The 20,139-nt window shown below is 37.1% G+C and overlaps 1 protein-coding gene across 1 annotated transcript; it reads right to left on the minus strand.

Annotated features, from left to right (window-relative positions):
- Nucleotides 1–16,765: 16,765 nt before the first annotated feature.
- On the minus strand, nucleotides 16,766–18,658 carry LOC110455879 (proline-rich protein 36-like). Its single transcript, XM_021506292.1, has one exon. The coding sequence runs from the start codon at nucleotides 18,656–18,658 to the stop codon at nucleotides 16,766–16,768; it is 1,893 nt and encodes a 630-aa protein (XP_021361967.1).
- Nucleotides 18,659–20,139: the final 1,481 nt, after the last annotated feature.

The raw sequence follows: 20,139 nt of genomic DNA on the forward strand, positions 1-20,139 counted from the left end.
AGATTTGTGAGTTATACACCCCAGAGTTAGATACACTTGTCATGGTATTGAAATAACCTTGATGGCTTATGCTTGTAGGTCAAAACTCACTTCAACATTTTTTAGCTATTGTCGAAATGTTTTCGGACGAACGATCAAAGATTAAATTTCAAATACAGACTTGGAAGTCTGGTATGAAGACCTTAATTCTAAATAGCGTGAAAAGTTACAGGTAAGTTTTAATGAGCATAAACCCAGACGATTGGTCTCGTATAATGACTTCTCTGTCCTGGCTTATTCACACGACACACCAAACAAGCCTGATTATAGCCAGAAAACGCTAAACCTCGCTTCAGGCGGGATTAGTGTGTGGTTCACAACCTTTTTCATCATTAAAGACTAGGTTAATTACGCCAAAAAGGATTTAACTTTTGAAAATCATTCAAGTTTCACTAATGTTGAGGTTCTGGCTTCAGGTCTCCATAGGTACAGCTTGGTTGGTCAGTCTAACGGTCAATTGTCCTGAGGAGGACACAGACCGGGACACCTCTTTAGAGCTGTATAATCAAATGTTATCCAATATGTTTACCCCGTTATATAAACGGCGAGACGATAGGGCATATTAACAGTCGAGAGGTATATTACGTGTTACGTATTGCAGAGTTGTGTATTACATGGTATCGGCAGAAATCCACAGACGGCCATTTATGTCCCGAGGTGGAACACAACTTAACATTTCTTTTCTTGACTTTTTAACATTTAAATACGATATACAAATGGACTTAATACGCAAACTGCCGCGTCAAGAGCATTTAAGTATCATTCAGTCTATTAGTTATTTGAATATCGCTCCTGGACGTTTTGGTCTTTATGTACACAACATATGTATTCTGTAAGATCTGATTGGTACCGGGACAGGTGTGGTATGGCAGATCGGTGATAACCGTCAGATGATATCACGGCCAGCCAAAACATATTTTTGTTTCTCTTTGTAATTTTAACTAAAGGTTGTTCACGTCCAAATATGTATACATATCATCTTAATGTAGATATACTGTATAATTGTAAAATTATAACAGTTTATACAAGTGTAACATTTCAGAACCTTTATCGCTGAATTTAAAAATATGACTTTTCCCTCGGTGTAAATTTGTTATTTTGATGGAAAACAAACCTTGAATTTTCAACTAAATAGTTTTTGCGATAGTATACAATAAACACCTATTGCGACTTCAGTAAAAAAAAACACCAGTATTTATACAGCGATTTTATCCAGAAAAAAAGGCTTATTTAAGAATTGATGAGTGCAAATATACCGAAGTGGCAAGTATAGTAAAAATAGTTACTCTATTTAGATTTCTGCTTTGGCATATTCATTTTTATATAGATGCTTCCTTCTTCCAATTTCTAGTGATTAGTATAAAATAATTAATTGGCTAGCACTGCTTGTGGGAGCTCTGTCCCGAATCCGGTCGAAACCTTTTTGAGTATGTTTGAGTATGAATTATCGTTGGTAACCGAGGTATAATTTGTAACGTTATAAAATATTCTATAGGCATCTTTACCAAGATTCTTACACATGTTTAGGAACACTTCAGATAATTGTTTTAATTTTGTTGATCACTTTGTTAGAGTCCAACCATAATCTTTTTTTTTAAATAACTGCTTTCTTATTCTTTCTTCGTTTTCTTCGGGATTATTTTACAGGGAAATTGTACAGGTACACACAAACAACTGGACAGAAAAAAAGTATGTATACAGAAAATATAACGAAAGTATGAAGAAAATGGCGACAGAAATTATTTCAATTTGTTGGCGACCGGAAAGTGTTCAGTTTGTATAAGCGAGAGACATAACACACTACCATTCCATTTTCCCTTACTGTCAAACTAGAACCTTATTTCACCGGAGCGCAATGAAATATCTTGTTAGACATTTTACGGTGTTTTCAAGTTTGACTCCTAATTTGCACGCAATCTGCAACTAATTTGATATAGACAGCAACACCTGTATACAGTTTCGAATGTGTTAACATGTGTTTGAACTTTAATTAAAAGGTTTACTCTGTAGAACACTTCTATTTTCTATTATTATTCTAATATCCTAGTTCACATTGAATATATTAAAAAAAAACTGGAAAGTAGTCCAACAGTGTCTCCTGCCAAAACAGCAGCCACGGCAGCCTCAGAAACCGTGAGGTCGCGTGTGTCGGCAAAGCACTGTGGTGAACTCGCTCGTATCACTTTACAAGCCTCTGTTAGTAATTGGAGCTACTCCAGTTTATACCATTGCAAAGCAATATTTCCAGGTTCAGTTTTTGAGTATCTCAAGAGAAAAAAGGGACAAAAAAACTCCTCCTGTGTGGCTTTTGTTGTTTTCAAAAATTTCATGCCTTAGAGGTATGTGATAATTATGAAGCTTCCATATCTGCTGTAATTGTTCATATTTCGGAAGGACGATTCTCGCTTACTAATCCAACCATTAATTAAAGCTGCTAGAAAACCGCCATAATTGGACGGATTGGCCCAGTGTAACACGAAAGGTCATCCGTTTCGTTCTTCGGAAGTCCCTCTGTCCAACCTATTCGGCTTCTGTAGGCCGTCTTGTCGACCACGGGCCCTAAGGGGGAAGACGGCGCTATGTACTCGTCTTAATTAATCCAAATCAGCACATCCCCTCCAAAAGAATATCTCACACACCGCGATATACGGACTCCCCTATCTGTTGATGAGTGGTGTATCCAGCCCCCGTAGGGTGGGTAGCGCACCGTTCGGTGGCTGTAGCTAACTAACTACCCAATCGACGAATCAAGACATGGTCGACAAACATACAACACCATTATATGGTATCCAGTAAAAAAAAAAACCCATTCATGTATTCTTGCAGTTTGATCATTTTCATTTAGTTATTAATTACAATTGAGTAGTACATTGTTTTTTTGAATTTCTACTAGACAAGTGAGAGATATTAGTTTTGGTATACTTCGAGTTCGTTTCTTACCAGTTTTTAATGTTTCGTGTACTAAACAGATCTGGGCCAGTATTTGTTTCCCATAACCTTCATTTGCGTGAAGACATTGAAAATTATTCCCAATTCGTATTCCTCTATCTGAAAGGACAGCTAACGTACTAGGTTACGCAAACCGCTATCAACACGACCAATAGTTCTTGTATATTATCAAAGTCAGAAAGCTAAAATGCCTGTACTGTTCAGTTTTCGTATATCCCTTGTTTTAGAAGGAAAACTAGCATATCATACTTTGGCGATTTTCTGTATAAATGTGCCTGTGTGTGATGTTCTTGTTATTAGTATACCTTCTAACATATTTTAGGGATTCAAGTTATAAGGAAACCTTGTAATAAAGTTATGATTTTGTTTTATTTCGACTCATCATGTTGGGTACAAAACGGTGTATTTTGATATGCTGTTTATTGAAAGCAAAAGGGAAAAAGAAATAAACATAATACCGATACTTATTGGCAAGTTCATCCGAGTGCAAACCAAACGTGACAATTTTGGATAGCCTGTTGTCATGGTAATATATGTAGGGCCTTTGTTTTTGTAATTGTAAAGTACAGACCTTGCCCAAACACTGCTCAGTAAAATTGTTTCCCTTTCGTGAGCAAGGGACATGCAACTTTTATGGTCATTCGTTAACTACGTAATCTTCTTTCATATAAAAACTAGAAGTTGATTAACTGCAAATTATTTTCTAATAGAAAGGGCATATAAATTCCCAGAGCAGCCGTTTAGTGAATATTGGACTTTGCCACATCGCCCTATAGCTATCTACACCGTGACATGGCCCAAAAATTTGTTTCGAAACAGGTTCTTGAAGCTATTTATCTCCACCGGGACCACACATGTCCGTCTACACTTCATATTTGTTGGTAAAATTTAATAAAAGTTTGCGGTATTTTGCCCCCCTTGAGGATAACTGAGGTTTCCGAGCGAGTCTAGAGGACGGCCAAAGGGTAGATCATCAATGGATATGATGGATAAGAGACGAGGTGCCCGAAGGTACGCCCTTGATTAAATTCGAACCCTGATGTAATAGGGAAGGAAACTGAGCCAAATGCAGCATTGCATTATATATAAATTTATAGCTACCTTTCGCTGTTATCAAACATTTCAGACTTTTTCTAATGATAGTCATAGTACACGATGATTTAAGACACATAAGAACAGAACGTAAACAGTAAGTTTGATAGAGAAAATAGCATTCATTGTAATTCACTATAAATATCAGCATTGAAGGACTAAATGTTTATTTTCGTTGATTTTAGACTTCTATTTTTCTAAGAATACTACTTTTTTTCTGAAACACATACTAATGTTTTCTCACAATATGAAGAATATGAATAAAATAGTAGATGTTCATACTTCAGCTTAAAAATAATGGTTTTATCATGAATTTACTAATGTTTTTGTCGAATTTCATTACTAATGATATCTCTTCAAATATTAACAATAGTTCAATGGTACTTTTATGAAGTTAGTCCTATTCCATTTGTTCTATAGTCAACAATGTACATATCCTCCGTCAGTATTGTTACGTTCAAAAACAAATAAGTGACTTCCTAAATGTAGTTTAGGTAGGAGGTAGACGTATATTCAAACGGTTGGAATTCCAATGCGAATTCTGAGGTTAAATGAGGTAAAATTGAAAAAAATACCTTTTCTAAAATAATGTTATTAAATGAAATTAAGAGTTTTGAATAATAATAATCCATTTAGTGTTGTAATCTTAAATGTAAACATATAAACAAACATTTAATTTAATTCAATATATTTCCTCTGATTGAAGGCCAGCATAAATTGTACTGTGCACAATTGGTATGAAACATGATACAAGAATATATATTTCTAATAAAATGTTTCCATTCTTTTTCCAGCAATTATTGTAAAGATTTAAACCCACCCTTTTTAAGAAACAAATTCCCAGTAGCATAATTATCCCACAAAAGTGTACCCCTTCAAGCGACTTGATGCAATCTACTTACAAACAATGAAAAGTCACGTGCTCGGTCATTTTGATACGAAGCAGACGACAAGTCGGTACTTTTATCGATTCGTACCGATTAAATGGCACTCGTTGTCACACAGGGAGTTCTCGTACGATGTCAAACACATAATCATGTAATTTTCTTGTTAAATCACGACCAAAATTAATGTACTTTATGTATATCTTTATTAATAATGCCTGTCGCCAGATTATTTGCAAACAATTTTCGTATTTCTTTAAAAAAAATATCTACGGTTTTCATTTTCCGCTGCGTTAAATCACCACTGCGTCCCACAACATTTAAATTGTATTATGATAAATCACATTGAATTTAATTACAATGTGCTATTAAAAACCTACGTCATTTTTGTACAAAATAAGCAGAAGATAGACAGTTTCCAGAAATGTTGAACATCCTTAAACATGTTTTAAAGAATGGAAGATATGCGTAATATAGGATATCATCATGATTAATCTGCTTTCAAAACGAAGCAAAATAATTTTGTGATAGGATGTACCAGAAGACAGAATCTTTTAAAAAATATAATATTATCTATAGTTGAAAAATTACTTTATAAAAGTATAACCAAATTTAAAAGAAATATTAATGACAAATATAATTATGAAACAATTTTGATTTGGCGTAAGATATGAAACAGTAGGTTTGGCGATCTCTCGGAAATGTTCATTATACAGTGAACTGGGACAAACACACACACACATATGTATAATAGCAAAATATGTTAATCTTTCATATAGTGTAGCACAATCTACACAGACTTAAACAAAGTCCCAAGTAAGAAAAGAAACACATTGATATAAGTACATGCCTGCAGTTTACTTGGTTCCATTAATACAGTTTAGTTTAGGTATAATTCTGTACAGATAAAAAAAATGTGACATTTACATCCGCTATAGAAAAATAATATGCGCTATATCTTGAGTGTTTTTTTTTATTTTTTATTTTTTTTTTTTACAAATGAATATATTAACGCAACAGGAGAAGCTCATACGATTGTTTAATTCTTATCCTTAGGTTTGGTAATGCTGGTGTTGATATTTTAATGTCAAGGTTGCTGGGTCTGGGAGTTTTAAATGTTCGAATTGGAGACTGCTTTCTCTCAGAGTGTATTGACAAAACTGTTCGTAGTATTGTTTTATTTGTTGAATCATCCTACCACGAAATCGTGAAAAATATCATTGTCTCGAATATGACTGTACCCAGGAATTTTCAGCGTAATGCTAACATTATCACGGCGGTAAGAAATAAAGAGCGTCGCAGCTAACACCGTATTTGCAAAGAGAATGTGATCGTTGTATTATCACAACCCTCATGTTATGTTAACAAGTGTCCTAAGGCATGACATTGTCATGTAAGTTTTCATTTGGAAAGGATATATGAAGTAAATGAACACCAAATATGAGTGCCCAATTTTATAATGAAGACACACACATTGAATAGGGTTTATTCATGTTAAGAATTCAACATAATAAGTACTGTACCTATATTATAGATTGTTACAGCCTCTTTCTCCAACATGTCAAACCATAAAACGATCTCAACATCGAGCTCATTTCGTGTTATAAAATATTTTTCTTCTTTTCCTGCTAATTCTCTATTTTGAGTCACTAGTTACTATTTGATATTTTTAAAGTTACGTCACTACTCACATTGTCAAGGTTACATAATGTGATTGGTAACCGGTTAATATTGTATGTGACACACAGCTATATTTATGGTTAATATTATTATGTTTTTGTAGTAACATCTTGTGTTATTCTTAGATTTAATGAAACGTTATATTTTTGTCTGACACACTGTTTCATATCCAAATATCTAGTTATGTTTGTGTTCAAATAATCAACCAATCTTATAGCAGAACATGAGTTCGTCCTCAAATATAATACACATCTGATTTGGGGAAAATGTTGGCTAAATTCACATAACAATACTGTTTTATGTCATAAATATTTTACAGTTGCGTTTGAAAAAGACCGCCTCTATAAATATCATCAATTTATAATAATAACATGACTGAGACGGAAAGAAAATTCAACAATGTACAATTCTAAAACTGTTATTTGAACCCATATTATGATTAAGAAATACCTAGTAAATCCTATGTTATAGAAATTCTAAATCGATCCTAAATAACAGACATACTATACTGAAATATAAAATGATAAGTCCTTCCTTAATAATATTAAGACAGACGGACATTCTTCATTTCCTTATCAATCGGAATTTTACAGAACAAAATACATGTGTACATGCAACATTTTCTTGCATGCCATACATTATGTTTTCATTGTTAAAATGGCCCCTAAAAACAGTATACTGAATAACATAAATTAAATTAAAATAAAGATTTCAAACCAATCCCAAATAACAGTTTTACCATTTTATAAAACAGTTTATCCCAAGTATCAGTTACTCTATGATACAGCTATGTCAAGTCAACTCGAAATAGAATCAATTTAATGCGATAGTAAAATCATAAAAAACAATACCTTTAAGTGTTGCTTTTATTACCTTAATGGAAATACTTTCGTGTTATATATGCCTTTAGAGAATATGTATAACCATTTTATCATTAAATTGGACCGAAGTGTCAAAACAAATGTAGGCAAAACAGGGTTCAAACATCGCTGACTCTTTGAAAATGCATATATTTAACTGTTTTATGTACAGTGTTGATAGAGCTTGTGATTGTACCTGCTCGTATGACAAAATACAGTTATAAAAACCCCTTCCGGCACAGACCTGAAGATCTGAAGATAACGGGAGATAAACACAAGTTACATTAAGGTTTTTCATTGGTCAGATACATGCCCGAAGCCATAGTGTTTGTCATTGTTTTAAAATATTCCAGATAAGAAATTGCGTAAATGCTTTTTGTTTAAACTAAAAGGATATATTGCTTCTATAAATCTTTAGAATGATTTATGATTCAAGAATGTCTTTCATGGTCAATATAATCCTTTTTGTTCTATAAGTGTTTTGGATCCTACTTCAAAAGAAAGAAAGAAATGACTGAATGTATAGAATAACAATGGATTTTCTCATGAAAAGTAGTTTTAGATTTCAAACGAAAGGTGAACTAATAAACTGATTGATACAAAATGACATGAATAGATAACCCCAAACAACGTTTGTCAAAACAATTTTAACTATTCTTAGTTGACACGAATGGTATTTTTACTTTGGAAAATTTGACACCATCGGCCGTTTTTTAACCCGTATTCTATTTCTAGTTATATTTTGTTTTGTAATAAAATGCACTTTTATATAACGGATATGTATATGTTGATTAAAATAAATTTTAAAAATGCTTTATCCGCGTCAATGACGCGTATGTAATGCGATGAGATCACACTGAAAGCCGACAGTCCCTATTGTGTACCAATATAAACCCTAATACTGAAATCAACTTTACGTCACTCAGACTACCACGTACAAATCTACTAAATAGAGCTATTTAACCCTGGAGATTCCCAAAATAGTATTATATTTCATCTCGGATACACTCCAATAAGTATGCAAGTCTAAAAGGAAAGAGTACCGTATTTAACAAAAAAAACACCATTCTCATATATGAAGCTTATGACTAGATAAATCCAACATCAATATTTTTAGCAGAGATTGGTTAGAATCGTTTAAACCTAGGAAAAAGTGTTATGAATAAGATATGAAAAGCGTCCTGACAGTGGTTATTAAGTGACAGATTTGATACTTCATGAAAAACTTCATTCAAACACAAACGGTTTTGTCTATCAATGAAAAGGTATGATATCCATAAGTAAGAAGGTATGTAATGTACAGAATTCATAGGGCTGGTTTTGTTGTTTTATCAAAGGTTTGAACAAACTGTTGGTGGTCAAAAGTTACATTACGCATATATATCTATTCTAACCTCACCGTCAAATGATTTCATATTGTTTATTATTTTATCAGTGGTTTCCACGTCGATGGTGAATGATACAGATGATAATGAGCAAGCTGGCAGTCGTTGTTTTTGTGGTAATTAAAGTCGGTTAATCTACAACTGTTGAAGAATACAGGAAAGGTGCATACTGAAATTGATATAAATTTTACATCACTTGTTACAGAAACCTTTTTAAAACTCAAGCAGGCATGTGGCTTCTCAGCATCGAATCTTACGATTTCAGGAACATTCACCGGGAAAGGTTTATAGCCGAGCACAAGGTACAACATTCACCGAGTGAAATGAGACGTGAAAACTATGGCCGCCGGCAGCCTCGTTATGGCTGTGTACCAAGCAACACACCTCAGAAGCGCCCTCAGGCGGTCGAGAACTGACTTCTGAATTGCTAAAACAATGATTATCTGTAATGTTTAATCAACATACAGATAAGTCGTGAGCATACTGGGCCTTGGGCGGGTGAGATAAGGCTTTAGCGGTAGACATTTGTATCGTCCGCCCTGCTCTTATCAGTCTGTAGCTCGACCAGGTATACGTACACAAAATGACTGGCGACATGTGGAAAGTTTGTCAACCCCAGTAAAAACGCGACAAAATAAAAGTTAAATCAACGATAAGAGCTCTCTCGATATCCCTTTTAAGGGCAAAAATGCCACAGTGTTTAATACCAGGTATGATATATTCAGTATTGTTTTCATGTATAGAAACAAAACCTAAGAAAATATTATGGTTGAAATATTTATAGAACAGAAGAGTATCATAGCATTTGATAAACAAAAAACTCTCATTGTAATGGAAGAAATACCAATAAATTGTAAGAAGGACATGATAAATTATTGATCGACATCAAAAAGGGGGATAACAGGATAAAACATCCACATTTGAGTAGCTGTAATAGGCAAAACTTGTGAGAGATTGGGTTTCTATTCTTGGTCACATCATCAGCAACAACAGGATTTATTGGTTTCCCTCAAATTTTACATATCGTACATAGTATGTTTCATTAAGATTTTATAAATGTCCTCTAATGTTTATTACATAAATATTCTAATTGCGTACTGATATTATTTCAAGCAAAGCACAACTATAAGACTGTATATCGTTATAGAAATATCTTAAATAGTGTACTCGGTGTCATGAACTGTGCTATCTACAGAAAACAGACCAGGATATCAAATCCTAATAAGGACGCGCAAAGACATTCGGGCATTAGCCAACACATTTTGTTTGACAAATCTTTTTTCAGTATTATGGACAGGAAAATCGTTACCTCGGCATGTTTAAAGGTACGGTAGACACCATATGTTTCTGAATAGGTCTGCTTCGTAATGCATCATATTGTCAGAAATTGCGCCATATTTGATGGCAGCAGACGACCAAGTGGTCGCATCTGCTACAGAATTGTCAAACCGACGCTTACAGTGTAATTAATCTAATTCTACTTATTCATTTTGATTGGAAGTTTGCTTGACCGTTTTCGTTTTTACTACTTTAAAAAACAAAATGAAAAATATTTACAAAAGCATGTTCTTTGCTAAGTTTTAAGCTTGTTCTCTGGTGCCTGGTATTAAAATATACAAATTAATTTGTTAACGAAACGTATTTCAACGAAATGGCATACACCTTTACAATACAATAAGTGTCTGCTTCATGTGAAGTTTTGTTATTTACAACTCTTATACTTATATCCCATTAACTGATGTTTTTGTACTTTTGAGCATTTTTTTGCATTTTACTTAGGCAAAAAATACAACTATTGTTTGTTTCCGGTTACCCTACCTACCTTATTTTTTTAGTCTGCCCGTAACCCATTTTGGACAATTCTCAGGAAGCAATTTTAAAGACAAGATCACTCTCCTATGTAAACCAAATTAGAAAAAGAAACCATGTAAAATAAAATGCATAACCTTCCTACCCTTATTTTGCAGACATGTAACAGGAAACCAACATGTTGTTTTCTTAGCCTCGGCATATGTTTCTTAAATATTGAACAAATAATTTACTATCGGTCTTACTGGAATGAACGCGAAATTAATCATTGATATCAAGCAAAACAAATAAGCTTTTCACAATATCACTCTGTCATTTGGGGGGAAAGACCGACAAACACATGACTTATGTGGGAGTACTGCCTTATTCGGTGTTTTTTTCTGATGTGGAGGCATTTAAAAACTAAAATTGATCTGCTGCCTCACATGCAACATTTGATATTTTCTTTTCTCTCCTTCCTTTTCTTTCTTTCGGAACGATCTAGAAATCTGAGGTTGTATTTTATGTATTGGCGTTCGGTCGATTCCTACCTCAGCCGGAAGCAGATTGATTTGTCCTATTTACAGATAGGAATGGCTTTAAAAAACTAAAATTGATCTGCTGCCTCACATGCAACATTTGATATTTTCTTTTCTCTCCTTCCTTTTCTTTCTTTCTGCTTTGTCTTTGTCTCCCTAGGCATCACTTGTTCTTTGTCTCCCTATACACCACTTGAACTTTGTCTCCCTAGGAACGACTTGTTTTTTGTCTCCCTCGGCACCACTTGTTCTTTGTCTCTCTCGGCACCACTTGTTCTGTGTCTCCCTAGGTGCCACTTGTGCTTTGTCTCCCTAGGAACGACTTATTCTTTGTATTCCTAGGCACCACTTGTTCTGTGTCTCCCTAAGCACGACTTCTTCTTTGTCTCCCTAGGTGCCACTTGTGCTTTGTTTCCCTAGGAACGACTTGTTCTGTATCTTCCTTGGCACTACTTGTTTTTTGTCTCCCTCGGCACCACTTGTTCTTAGTCTCCCTAGGCACCACTTGTTCTTAGTCTCCCTAGGTGCCACTTGTGCTTTGTCTCTTTAGGCACCACTTTTTCTTTGTCTTCCTTGGCACCACTTGTTCTTTATCTCCCTAGGCACCACTTGTTCTTTGTCTCCCTAGGTGTCACTTGTTCTTTGTCTCCCTAGGCACCACTTGTTCTGTGTCTCCCTAGGCACCACTTGTTCTGTGTCTCCCTAGGTGCCACTTGTTCTGTGTCTCCCTCGGCACCAGTTGTTCTGTGTCTCCCTAGGCACTACTTGTTCTGTGTCTCCCTAGGCACGACTTCTTCTTTGTCTCCCTAGGTGCAACTTGTTCTTTGTCTCCCTAGGTGCCACTTGTGCTTTGTCTCCCTAGGAACGACTTGTTCTTTGTATTCCTAGGCACCACTTGTTATCTGTCCCCCTAGGCACCACTTGTTCTTTATCTCCCTAGGAACGACTTGTTCTTAGTCTCCCTAGGCACCACTTGTGCTTTATCTCCCTAGGAACGACTTGTTCTTTGTATTCCTAGGCACCACTTGTTATCTGTCCCCCTAGGCACCACTTGTTCTTTATCTCCCTAGGAACGACTTGTTCTGTATCTTCCTTGGCACTACTTGTTTTTTGTCTCCCTAGGTGCGTCTTGTGCTTTGTCTCCCTAGGAACGACTTGTTCTTTGTATTCCTAGGCACCACTTGTTATCTGTCTCCCTAGGCACTACTTCTTCTTTGTCTCTCTCGGCACCACTTGTTCTGTGTCTCCCTAGGTGCACTTGTGCTTTGTCTCCCTAGGAACGACTTGTTCTTTGTATTCCTAGGCACAACTTGTTATCTGTCCCCCTAGGCACCACTTGTTCTTTATCTCCCTAGGAACGACTTGTTCTTAGTCTCCCTAGGCACCACTTGTTCTTAGTCTCCCTAGGTGCCACTTGTGCTTTGTCTCCCTAGGCACCACTTGTTCTTTGTCTCCCTAGGCACCATTTGTTCTGTGTCTCCCTAGGCACCACTTGTTCTGTGTCTCCATCGGCACCAGTTGTTCTGTGTCTCCCTAGGCACCAGTTGTTCTTTGTCTCCCTCGGCACCACTTGTTCTTTGTCTCCCTAGGCACCACTTGTTCTTTGTCTCCCTCGGCACCACTTGTTCTGTGTCTCCATCGGCACCAGTTGTTCTGTGTCTCCCTCGGCACCAGTTGTTCTTTGTCTCCCTCGGCACCACTTGTTCTTTGTCTCCCTCGGCACCACTTGTTCTTTGTCTCCCAAGGTGCCACTTGTCCTTTGTCTCCCTAGGTGCCACTTGTTCTTTGTCTCCCTAGGTGCCACTTGTTCTTTGTCTCCCTAAGCACCACTTGTTCTTTGTCTCCCTAGGCGCCTTTTGTTCTTTGTCCCGTAAGCCACCACTTGTCGTTTTTCTTCTTAGGTAACACTGGTTAACCTAGCTGTTGTCATTATGATATGACCCGGCTGTAGTGTCATGCTACCTTGACCAGGTAATGACGTTTTAGTGATCCGACACTCCGAAGTGGACCTTGACTGGCCTGTCATCGGCGGACTTCGTCTATATTGGTTGTAAACTTTTGTTTCTTTCTGAATACAAACGTTTACATTTCAGTTTACATAATTTTTGTTTTCAGAAACAGAATCAAGAAACAAGCTGATGAAACCTACATAAATCCGTTTTCTATAGATGGAGATAAACTACGTGAAAATATATGGACAGTATATCATAAAGAAACGTATAGTTCACCGTGGAATTAAAGATTGTTTTATCATAGTGAGGGGAGAGAGGTAAGGAAGGCGGTGCAGTCAAAATTGTTTGCTAATTGAATAACAGATATATTTCTCCTTAAAACACATAGATACATATACATACTGATATATAGAGAATAATACATGCCTTTTTCCATATCACACCCAGTATCAACCCGAGACTGCAGTATCAGCCCAAGGGCTGATATTGCAGTCTCGGGTTGATACTATGATTTTTTTTTTTTTTTTTGAAATATTGAAAAACTATTTTTTTTCCAAAAGGGGTGTGATATGGGTTTTGCGGGCTGATACGGGTGGCGAGGGCTGATATGGGTAAGAGCGATTGTGTCGTATCGCATATACAAAAAAAAACGTATTTATTCGTAAGTATGTAATAAATTATTATTATGCGTAACAATTACAGACAGCAGTCTTCATTTGTATCAAACTCTGAACAAGCAAACAATCATGTTCTATCCTGGAACTACATAATAATGATGCGTGTATAAATTGAAGTATATAAAGAAAATATTTTTATTTTAAATACACATTTTCTATTTAACAGTATATCCCGGAACGATCTAGAAATCTGAGGTTGTATTTTATGTATTGGCGTTCGGTCGATTCCTACCTCAGCCGGAAGCAGATTGATTTGTCCTATTTACAGATAGGAATGGCCCGTCTCCGGATTATGTTCAACTGTATTCTGCCTGGGGAAATGCAGTGGAAATTCGTCGCATAATATAGAAATGTTTTTAATCGACATATCAAAAGAAATAATATTATCATTCTCAAATAAAACGATGATGTTATTATTTACGAGACAGAGAGATAATCATTTGGTCATTGTTTTTAGTGTACCTGTATTCTACGCTCGTTATGTTCTGTCATTACGAACATTAAAGAGAAATATTACGATAATATATATAATCAAAGGATTTGTACATTGTGTTATTGTGGGCGTTTTACGATAAATGTAAAATAAACTCTTTTATATTTGTTTAATTATTTTGTCCGTAAAACATGTTTAAAGTCAACCTGCTTTATAATACGCTTATCAAACACCACTATACATGTATACCGTTATAACAAGAAAAACTATGGTCATCTTTATTTCGCTATTGACTAACATCGCCATGCCTGTATGCCGTTATAATATGATATTGTATTGTCTATAAACCGTTATTATACGATACTTTATTATCTGTAAACCGTTTTATATGCTATTAGTTTGTCTGTGTACCGTTATTATATGATATTTTATTATCTGTATACTGTTATTGCAAACATCGTTTTGTATGTATACCGTTATTATAGAATATTGTATTGTCTGTATATCGTTATTATATGATATTTTATTATCTGTATACCGTTATCATATGATATTTTATTATCTGTTGATCATTATTATATTACCTCATTGTCAATATACCGTAATTATATAATATTTTATTATCTGTATCCCGTAATTATATGATATATCATTATCTGTATACCGTTATTATATGATATTTTTTTTATCTGTGTACCGTTATTATATGATATTTTATTATCTGTATACCGTTATTATTATATGATATTTTATTATCCATATACCGTTATTGAGAAAAATAGTGGTGTCTTTATGCTCTTTCGTTACTCGTTGACCGTTTTCATAAGACCTATTAGTTTACAGTTAATTACAGTACTACTAGTGTTTTACTTTAGATATATCACACACACAAAAACACGTTTTTCCATTCAGTAAATCAATCCTTAAAATGCTTTTACAACTAGGCGTTATGTCATAATTTTGACATATGTTTTTCAACGTAAACATTGTCTCTCCCAGTGTCAGATATGACAGGCACTCCTGTCGGTATGACACCATACATAATTATAAAGTATCTCCTGAAGACGGAAATGCTGACACAAGATATAATGATAAAGCTTCATTACAGATTTGCACTGATTCGTGTACACTATGAAGGCAATGTGATAGCCCACAGGTATCGTACTGGCTTTGAGTTTTGATTTCTGATCTGTCAGAATTCCATTAATATTAGGGTGGTTACAGCACCTCGTGACAAAGGAGAATCTGACTCGCGCGACGGTAAGTCAGTCCCTAAGCTTTCCTCTGGGCCCTAGTTCGATTTACAATGACCACCGTATGTCATGTTTATATTGCTCGAGTTTGTTGATAGCTTGACTTACTCCTTGATACTTAAGATAATTCCAATCATTTTTGTTAAATTTTAATCCGCCTATTATTGTTTGGACTTGAAATTTCCGGGCGATTTAATCTACAGCTACAGAATTTAAACAATGTCAATCAAGCGAAAAATATCACAAGTCTACGGTCAGTTATAATCTCTCTAAGAATCCTTCTAGCACGTCTTGCTATTAACTCGATAACCAGTTGCCCACTTGACCTTGTGATGTGACAGATTCGAATATTCGGACACTATTGGTCAAGTGTTCTGACCAACATATGGTCACAGTCTTAAACCATATGGTCTGCACTACCGATGTGATGGTTAGGGAGTAAAGCTGCATACAAACAAGGGTCTGATTCAATGGTACAACGGTTGCGGAGAGACTCCATACATTAGTAATAACGTCAATGTTTAAAAGGATGTTTTGATAAAACAAAATGTTTGTTTCTAGTTTACGATAGTATGTATAGAGAATACGAACTATGCTCTTAGAGTTTAAGCAATTATGAAAATAGAAAACGGTTTGTGTTATCTTTAAATCGAACGGAAAATTTGTCCAATATTGTAGACATTATGAATTGCAGAAGTTTAGGATTTAAAAAGAACACGAATCTTTGTAACATTTATACACAATAAGTATGTCAATTGTTTACTGGAAACCTCTTTAGTACAGCTGTTGTTCGTTCCAGGCTAAAAGTGGATGGATAACGTACTTCGATGCTGGAACCATTTTGTGCAGAAAAAGGGAAGATTGTTTTACAAAACATTGACTTTGTAACGGAATAAGTTGACAAATGATGGCTGTATAATGGGACAACCAGACTGGTGATGACTGGATAGCGAGACAACCGGACTGGTGGTGGCTGGATAGCGAGACAACCGGACTGGTGGTGGCTGGATAGCGAGACAACCGGACTGGGGTGGCTGGACAGCGAGACAACCGGACTGGTGGTGGCTGGATAGCGAGACAACCGGACTGGTGGTGGCTGGATAGCGAGACAACCGGACTGGTGGTGGCTGGATAGCGGGACAACCGGAATTGGGTGGCTGGACAGCGGACAACAGGACTGATGGTGGCTGGATATTGGGACAACCGGACTGGTTGTGGCTGAATATCGGGACAACTAGACTAATGGTGGATGGATAGCGGGACAACAGGACTGGGGTTGCTGGACAGCGGACAACCGGACTGGGGTGGCTGGATAGCGAGACAACCGGACTGGTGGTAGCTGGATAGCAGGACAACCGAACTGGGGTGGCTGGAAGGCGGACAACCGGACTGGTGATGGCTGGATAGCGGAGAAACGGACTGGGTGGCTGGATAGCGGACAACCGGACTGGGGTGGCTGGATAGCGGACAACCGGACTGGGGTGGCTGGAAAGCGGAGACACGGACTGGGGGTAGCTGGATAGCAGGACAACCGGACTGGGGTGGCTGGAAAGCGGACAACCGGACTGGGGTGGCTGGAAAGCGGAGAAACGGACTGGGGTGGCTGGCTAGCGGAGCAAACGGATTGGTGGTTGCTGGATTGCGGAACAAACGGATTGGTGGTGGCTGGATAGCGGAACAACCGGAATGGGATGGCTGGAAAGCGGACAACCGGACTGATGGTTGCTGGACAGCGGACAATCTGACTGGGTGGCTGGATAGCGAGACAACCGGACTGGTGGTAGCTGGATAGCGGGACAACCGAACTGGGGTGGCTGGAAAGCGGACAACCGGACTGGTAATGGCTTGGAAGCGGAGAAACGGACTTGTAGTGGGTGGATATTGGGACAACCGGACTGGTTGTGGCTGTATAGCGGCCAACCGGACTGGTTGTGGCTGTATAGCGGACAACCGGACTGGGGTGGCTGGATAGCGGACAACCGGGCTGGGGTGGCTGGAAAGCGGACAACCGGACTGGTAATGGCTTGGAAGGGGAGAAACGGACTTGTAGTGGGTGGATATTGGGACAACCGGACTGGGGTGGCTGGAAAGCGGACAACCGGACTGGTAATGGCTTGGAAGCGGAGAAACGGACTTGTAGGGGGGGGATATTGGGACAACCGGACTGGTTGTGGCTGTATAACGGCCAACCGGACTGGTTGTGGCTGTATAGCGGACAACCGGACTGGGGTGGCTGGATTGCGGAACAAACGGATTGGTGGTTGCTGGATAGCAGAACAACCGGTATGGGATGGCTGGAAAGCGGACAACCGGACTGATGGTTGCTGGACAGCGGACAATCTGACTGGGTGGCTGGATAGCGAGACAACCGGACTGGTGGTAGCTGGATAGCGGGACAACCGAACTGGGGTGGCTGGAAAGCGGACAACCGGACTGGGGTGGCTGGATTGCGGAACAAACGGATTGGTGGTTGCTGGATAGCGGAACAACCGGAATGGGATGGCTGGAAAGCGGACAACCGGACTGGGGTGGCTGGATTGCGGAACAAACGGATTGGTGGTTGCTGGATAGCAGAACAACCGGAATGGGATGGCTGGAAAGCGGACAACCGGACTGGGGTGGCTGGAAAGCGGACAACCGGACTGGGGTGGCTGGAAAGCGGACAACCGGACTGGTAATGGCTTGGAAGCGGAGAAACGGACTGGGGTGACTGGATAGCGGAGAAACGGACTGGGGTGGCTGGATAGCGGAGAAACGGACTCGGGTGGCTGGCTAGCGGACAACCGGACTCGGGTGGCTGGCTAGCGGAGCAAACGGATTGGTGGTTGCTGGATAGCGGAACAACCGGAATGGGGTGGCTGGAAAGCGGACAACCGGACTGGGGTGGCTGGATTGCGGAACAAACGGATTGGTGGTTGCTGGATAGCGGAACAACCGGAATGGGATGGCTGGAAAGCGGACAACCGGACTGGGGTGGCTGGATTGCGGAACAAACGGATTGGTGGTTGCTGGATAGCAGAACAACCGGAATGGGATGGCTGGAAAGCGGACAACCGGACTGATGGTGGCTGGATTGCGGACAACCCGACTGGTTCTGACCTACATAGCTGACAAACGGACTGGGCATGGTTGAATAGCGAAACAATCATCTTCGTGGTATTCTTACGATATTCATATATACATATTTGTAACCTTTTCTTTTATCCTTATATTTCATGTCTCCACATAAATGATTATTATCATCAATGTATTGCATACAATATACAACGACATGGAATATATTATATTTTTGTATATGTTGTAACAAAGCGGACTGAATACGTCCGGAAAACATGTTTCCAATTCGTCTGAATATTTAGTTTATAATGAGTAAACTATACACAGCCTTTGGAAATATGAGTCAGTTTTTAACAGCCTTTACGACATAATGAACAAATGGATCTGTAATAATTTACAAAATAGTCCAATTGCAATACACACATTATATATAATTATGATAATAAACAAAAGCTAACTATAATAATAAACAAAAATTAAATATACAAGGAATAATGAAATGTGATATCAGCAATAGTGAACAAAAAATGTCAGTTATAATAAACAAAAGATTCCAGTTACATGTATGATAAACAAAATATTAGTAATAAAAATAAAAATAAACTACCTGTTAACTTTGAACAGACAACACCAATGATAATAAGCACATATTGTACCCTAAGGAAAATATAATAAAGACATTATACCATTTCAAATAAACACTTAAAACGTGTACTAGTTATAATAAAACCATGGTACCACTTAGAATATATTCTACCAAATACTAGCAATGGTAAAGTATAACACTTGTTTTAAGTCATAATTAGATAAACAAATAAACAATAATAACTAAAATTATACTCATATAATAAAATGTATATAAACACAATTAAAAACAGTTTTAATAAATGCATAATGCAACTACTGTATAAGAAATGTCCATTATAACCAGTTTTGGTAAATACATCTTGCCAGTAAGTGTAATGGTAAATACATAATAACTGTAATACATGTAAGAAATACATAATACCAGTAATGCGAAATGCATAATGTAAGTTATATAAATATATGATACCAGTGATAAGAAATACATAATACCAGTTATAAGAAATACATAATACCAGTAATAAGAAATACATAATGCGAGTATTAATATAAAATACGAACATCAGTAAGAAATACATAATACCAAACATCAAAAATACATAATATCCGAAAAAAGAAATGCATAATACCAGTAATAAGAAATACATTGATAATACCAGTAATAAGAAATACATTGATAATACCAGTAATAAGAAATACATTGATAATACCAGTAATAAGAAATACATTGATAATACCAGTAATAAGAAATACATTGATAATACCAGTAATAAGAAATACATTGATAATACCAGTAATAAGAAATACATTGATAATACCAGTAATAAGAAATACATTGATAATACCAGTAATAAGAAATACATTGATAATACCAGTAATAAGAAATACATTGATAATACCAGTAATAAGAAATACATTGATAATACCAGTAATAAGAAATACATTGATAATACAAGTAATAAGAAA

This window comes from Mizuhopecten yessoensis, unplaced genomic scaffold, assembly GCF_002113885.1.
Source record: "Mizuhopecten yessoensis strain PY_sf001 unplaced genomic scaffold, ASM211388v2 scaffold8393, whole genome shotgun sequence".
NCBI lineage: Eukaryota > Metazoa > Mollusca > Bivalvia > Pectinida > Pectinidae > Mizuhopecten > Mizuhopecten yessoensis.

Excerpts from the sequence above, each read along its gene's own strand:
- LOC110455879 (XM_021506292.1), bottom strand. The coding sequence starts at position 18,658 with ATGCCCAGTCCGTTTGTCAGCTATGTAGGTCAGAACCAGTCGGGTTGT.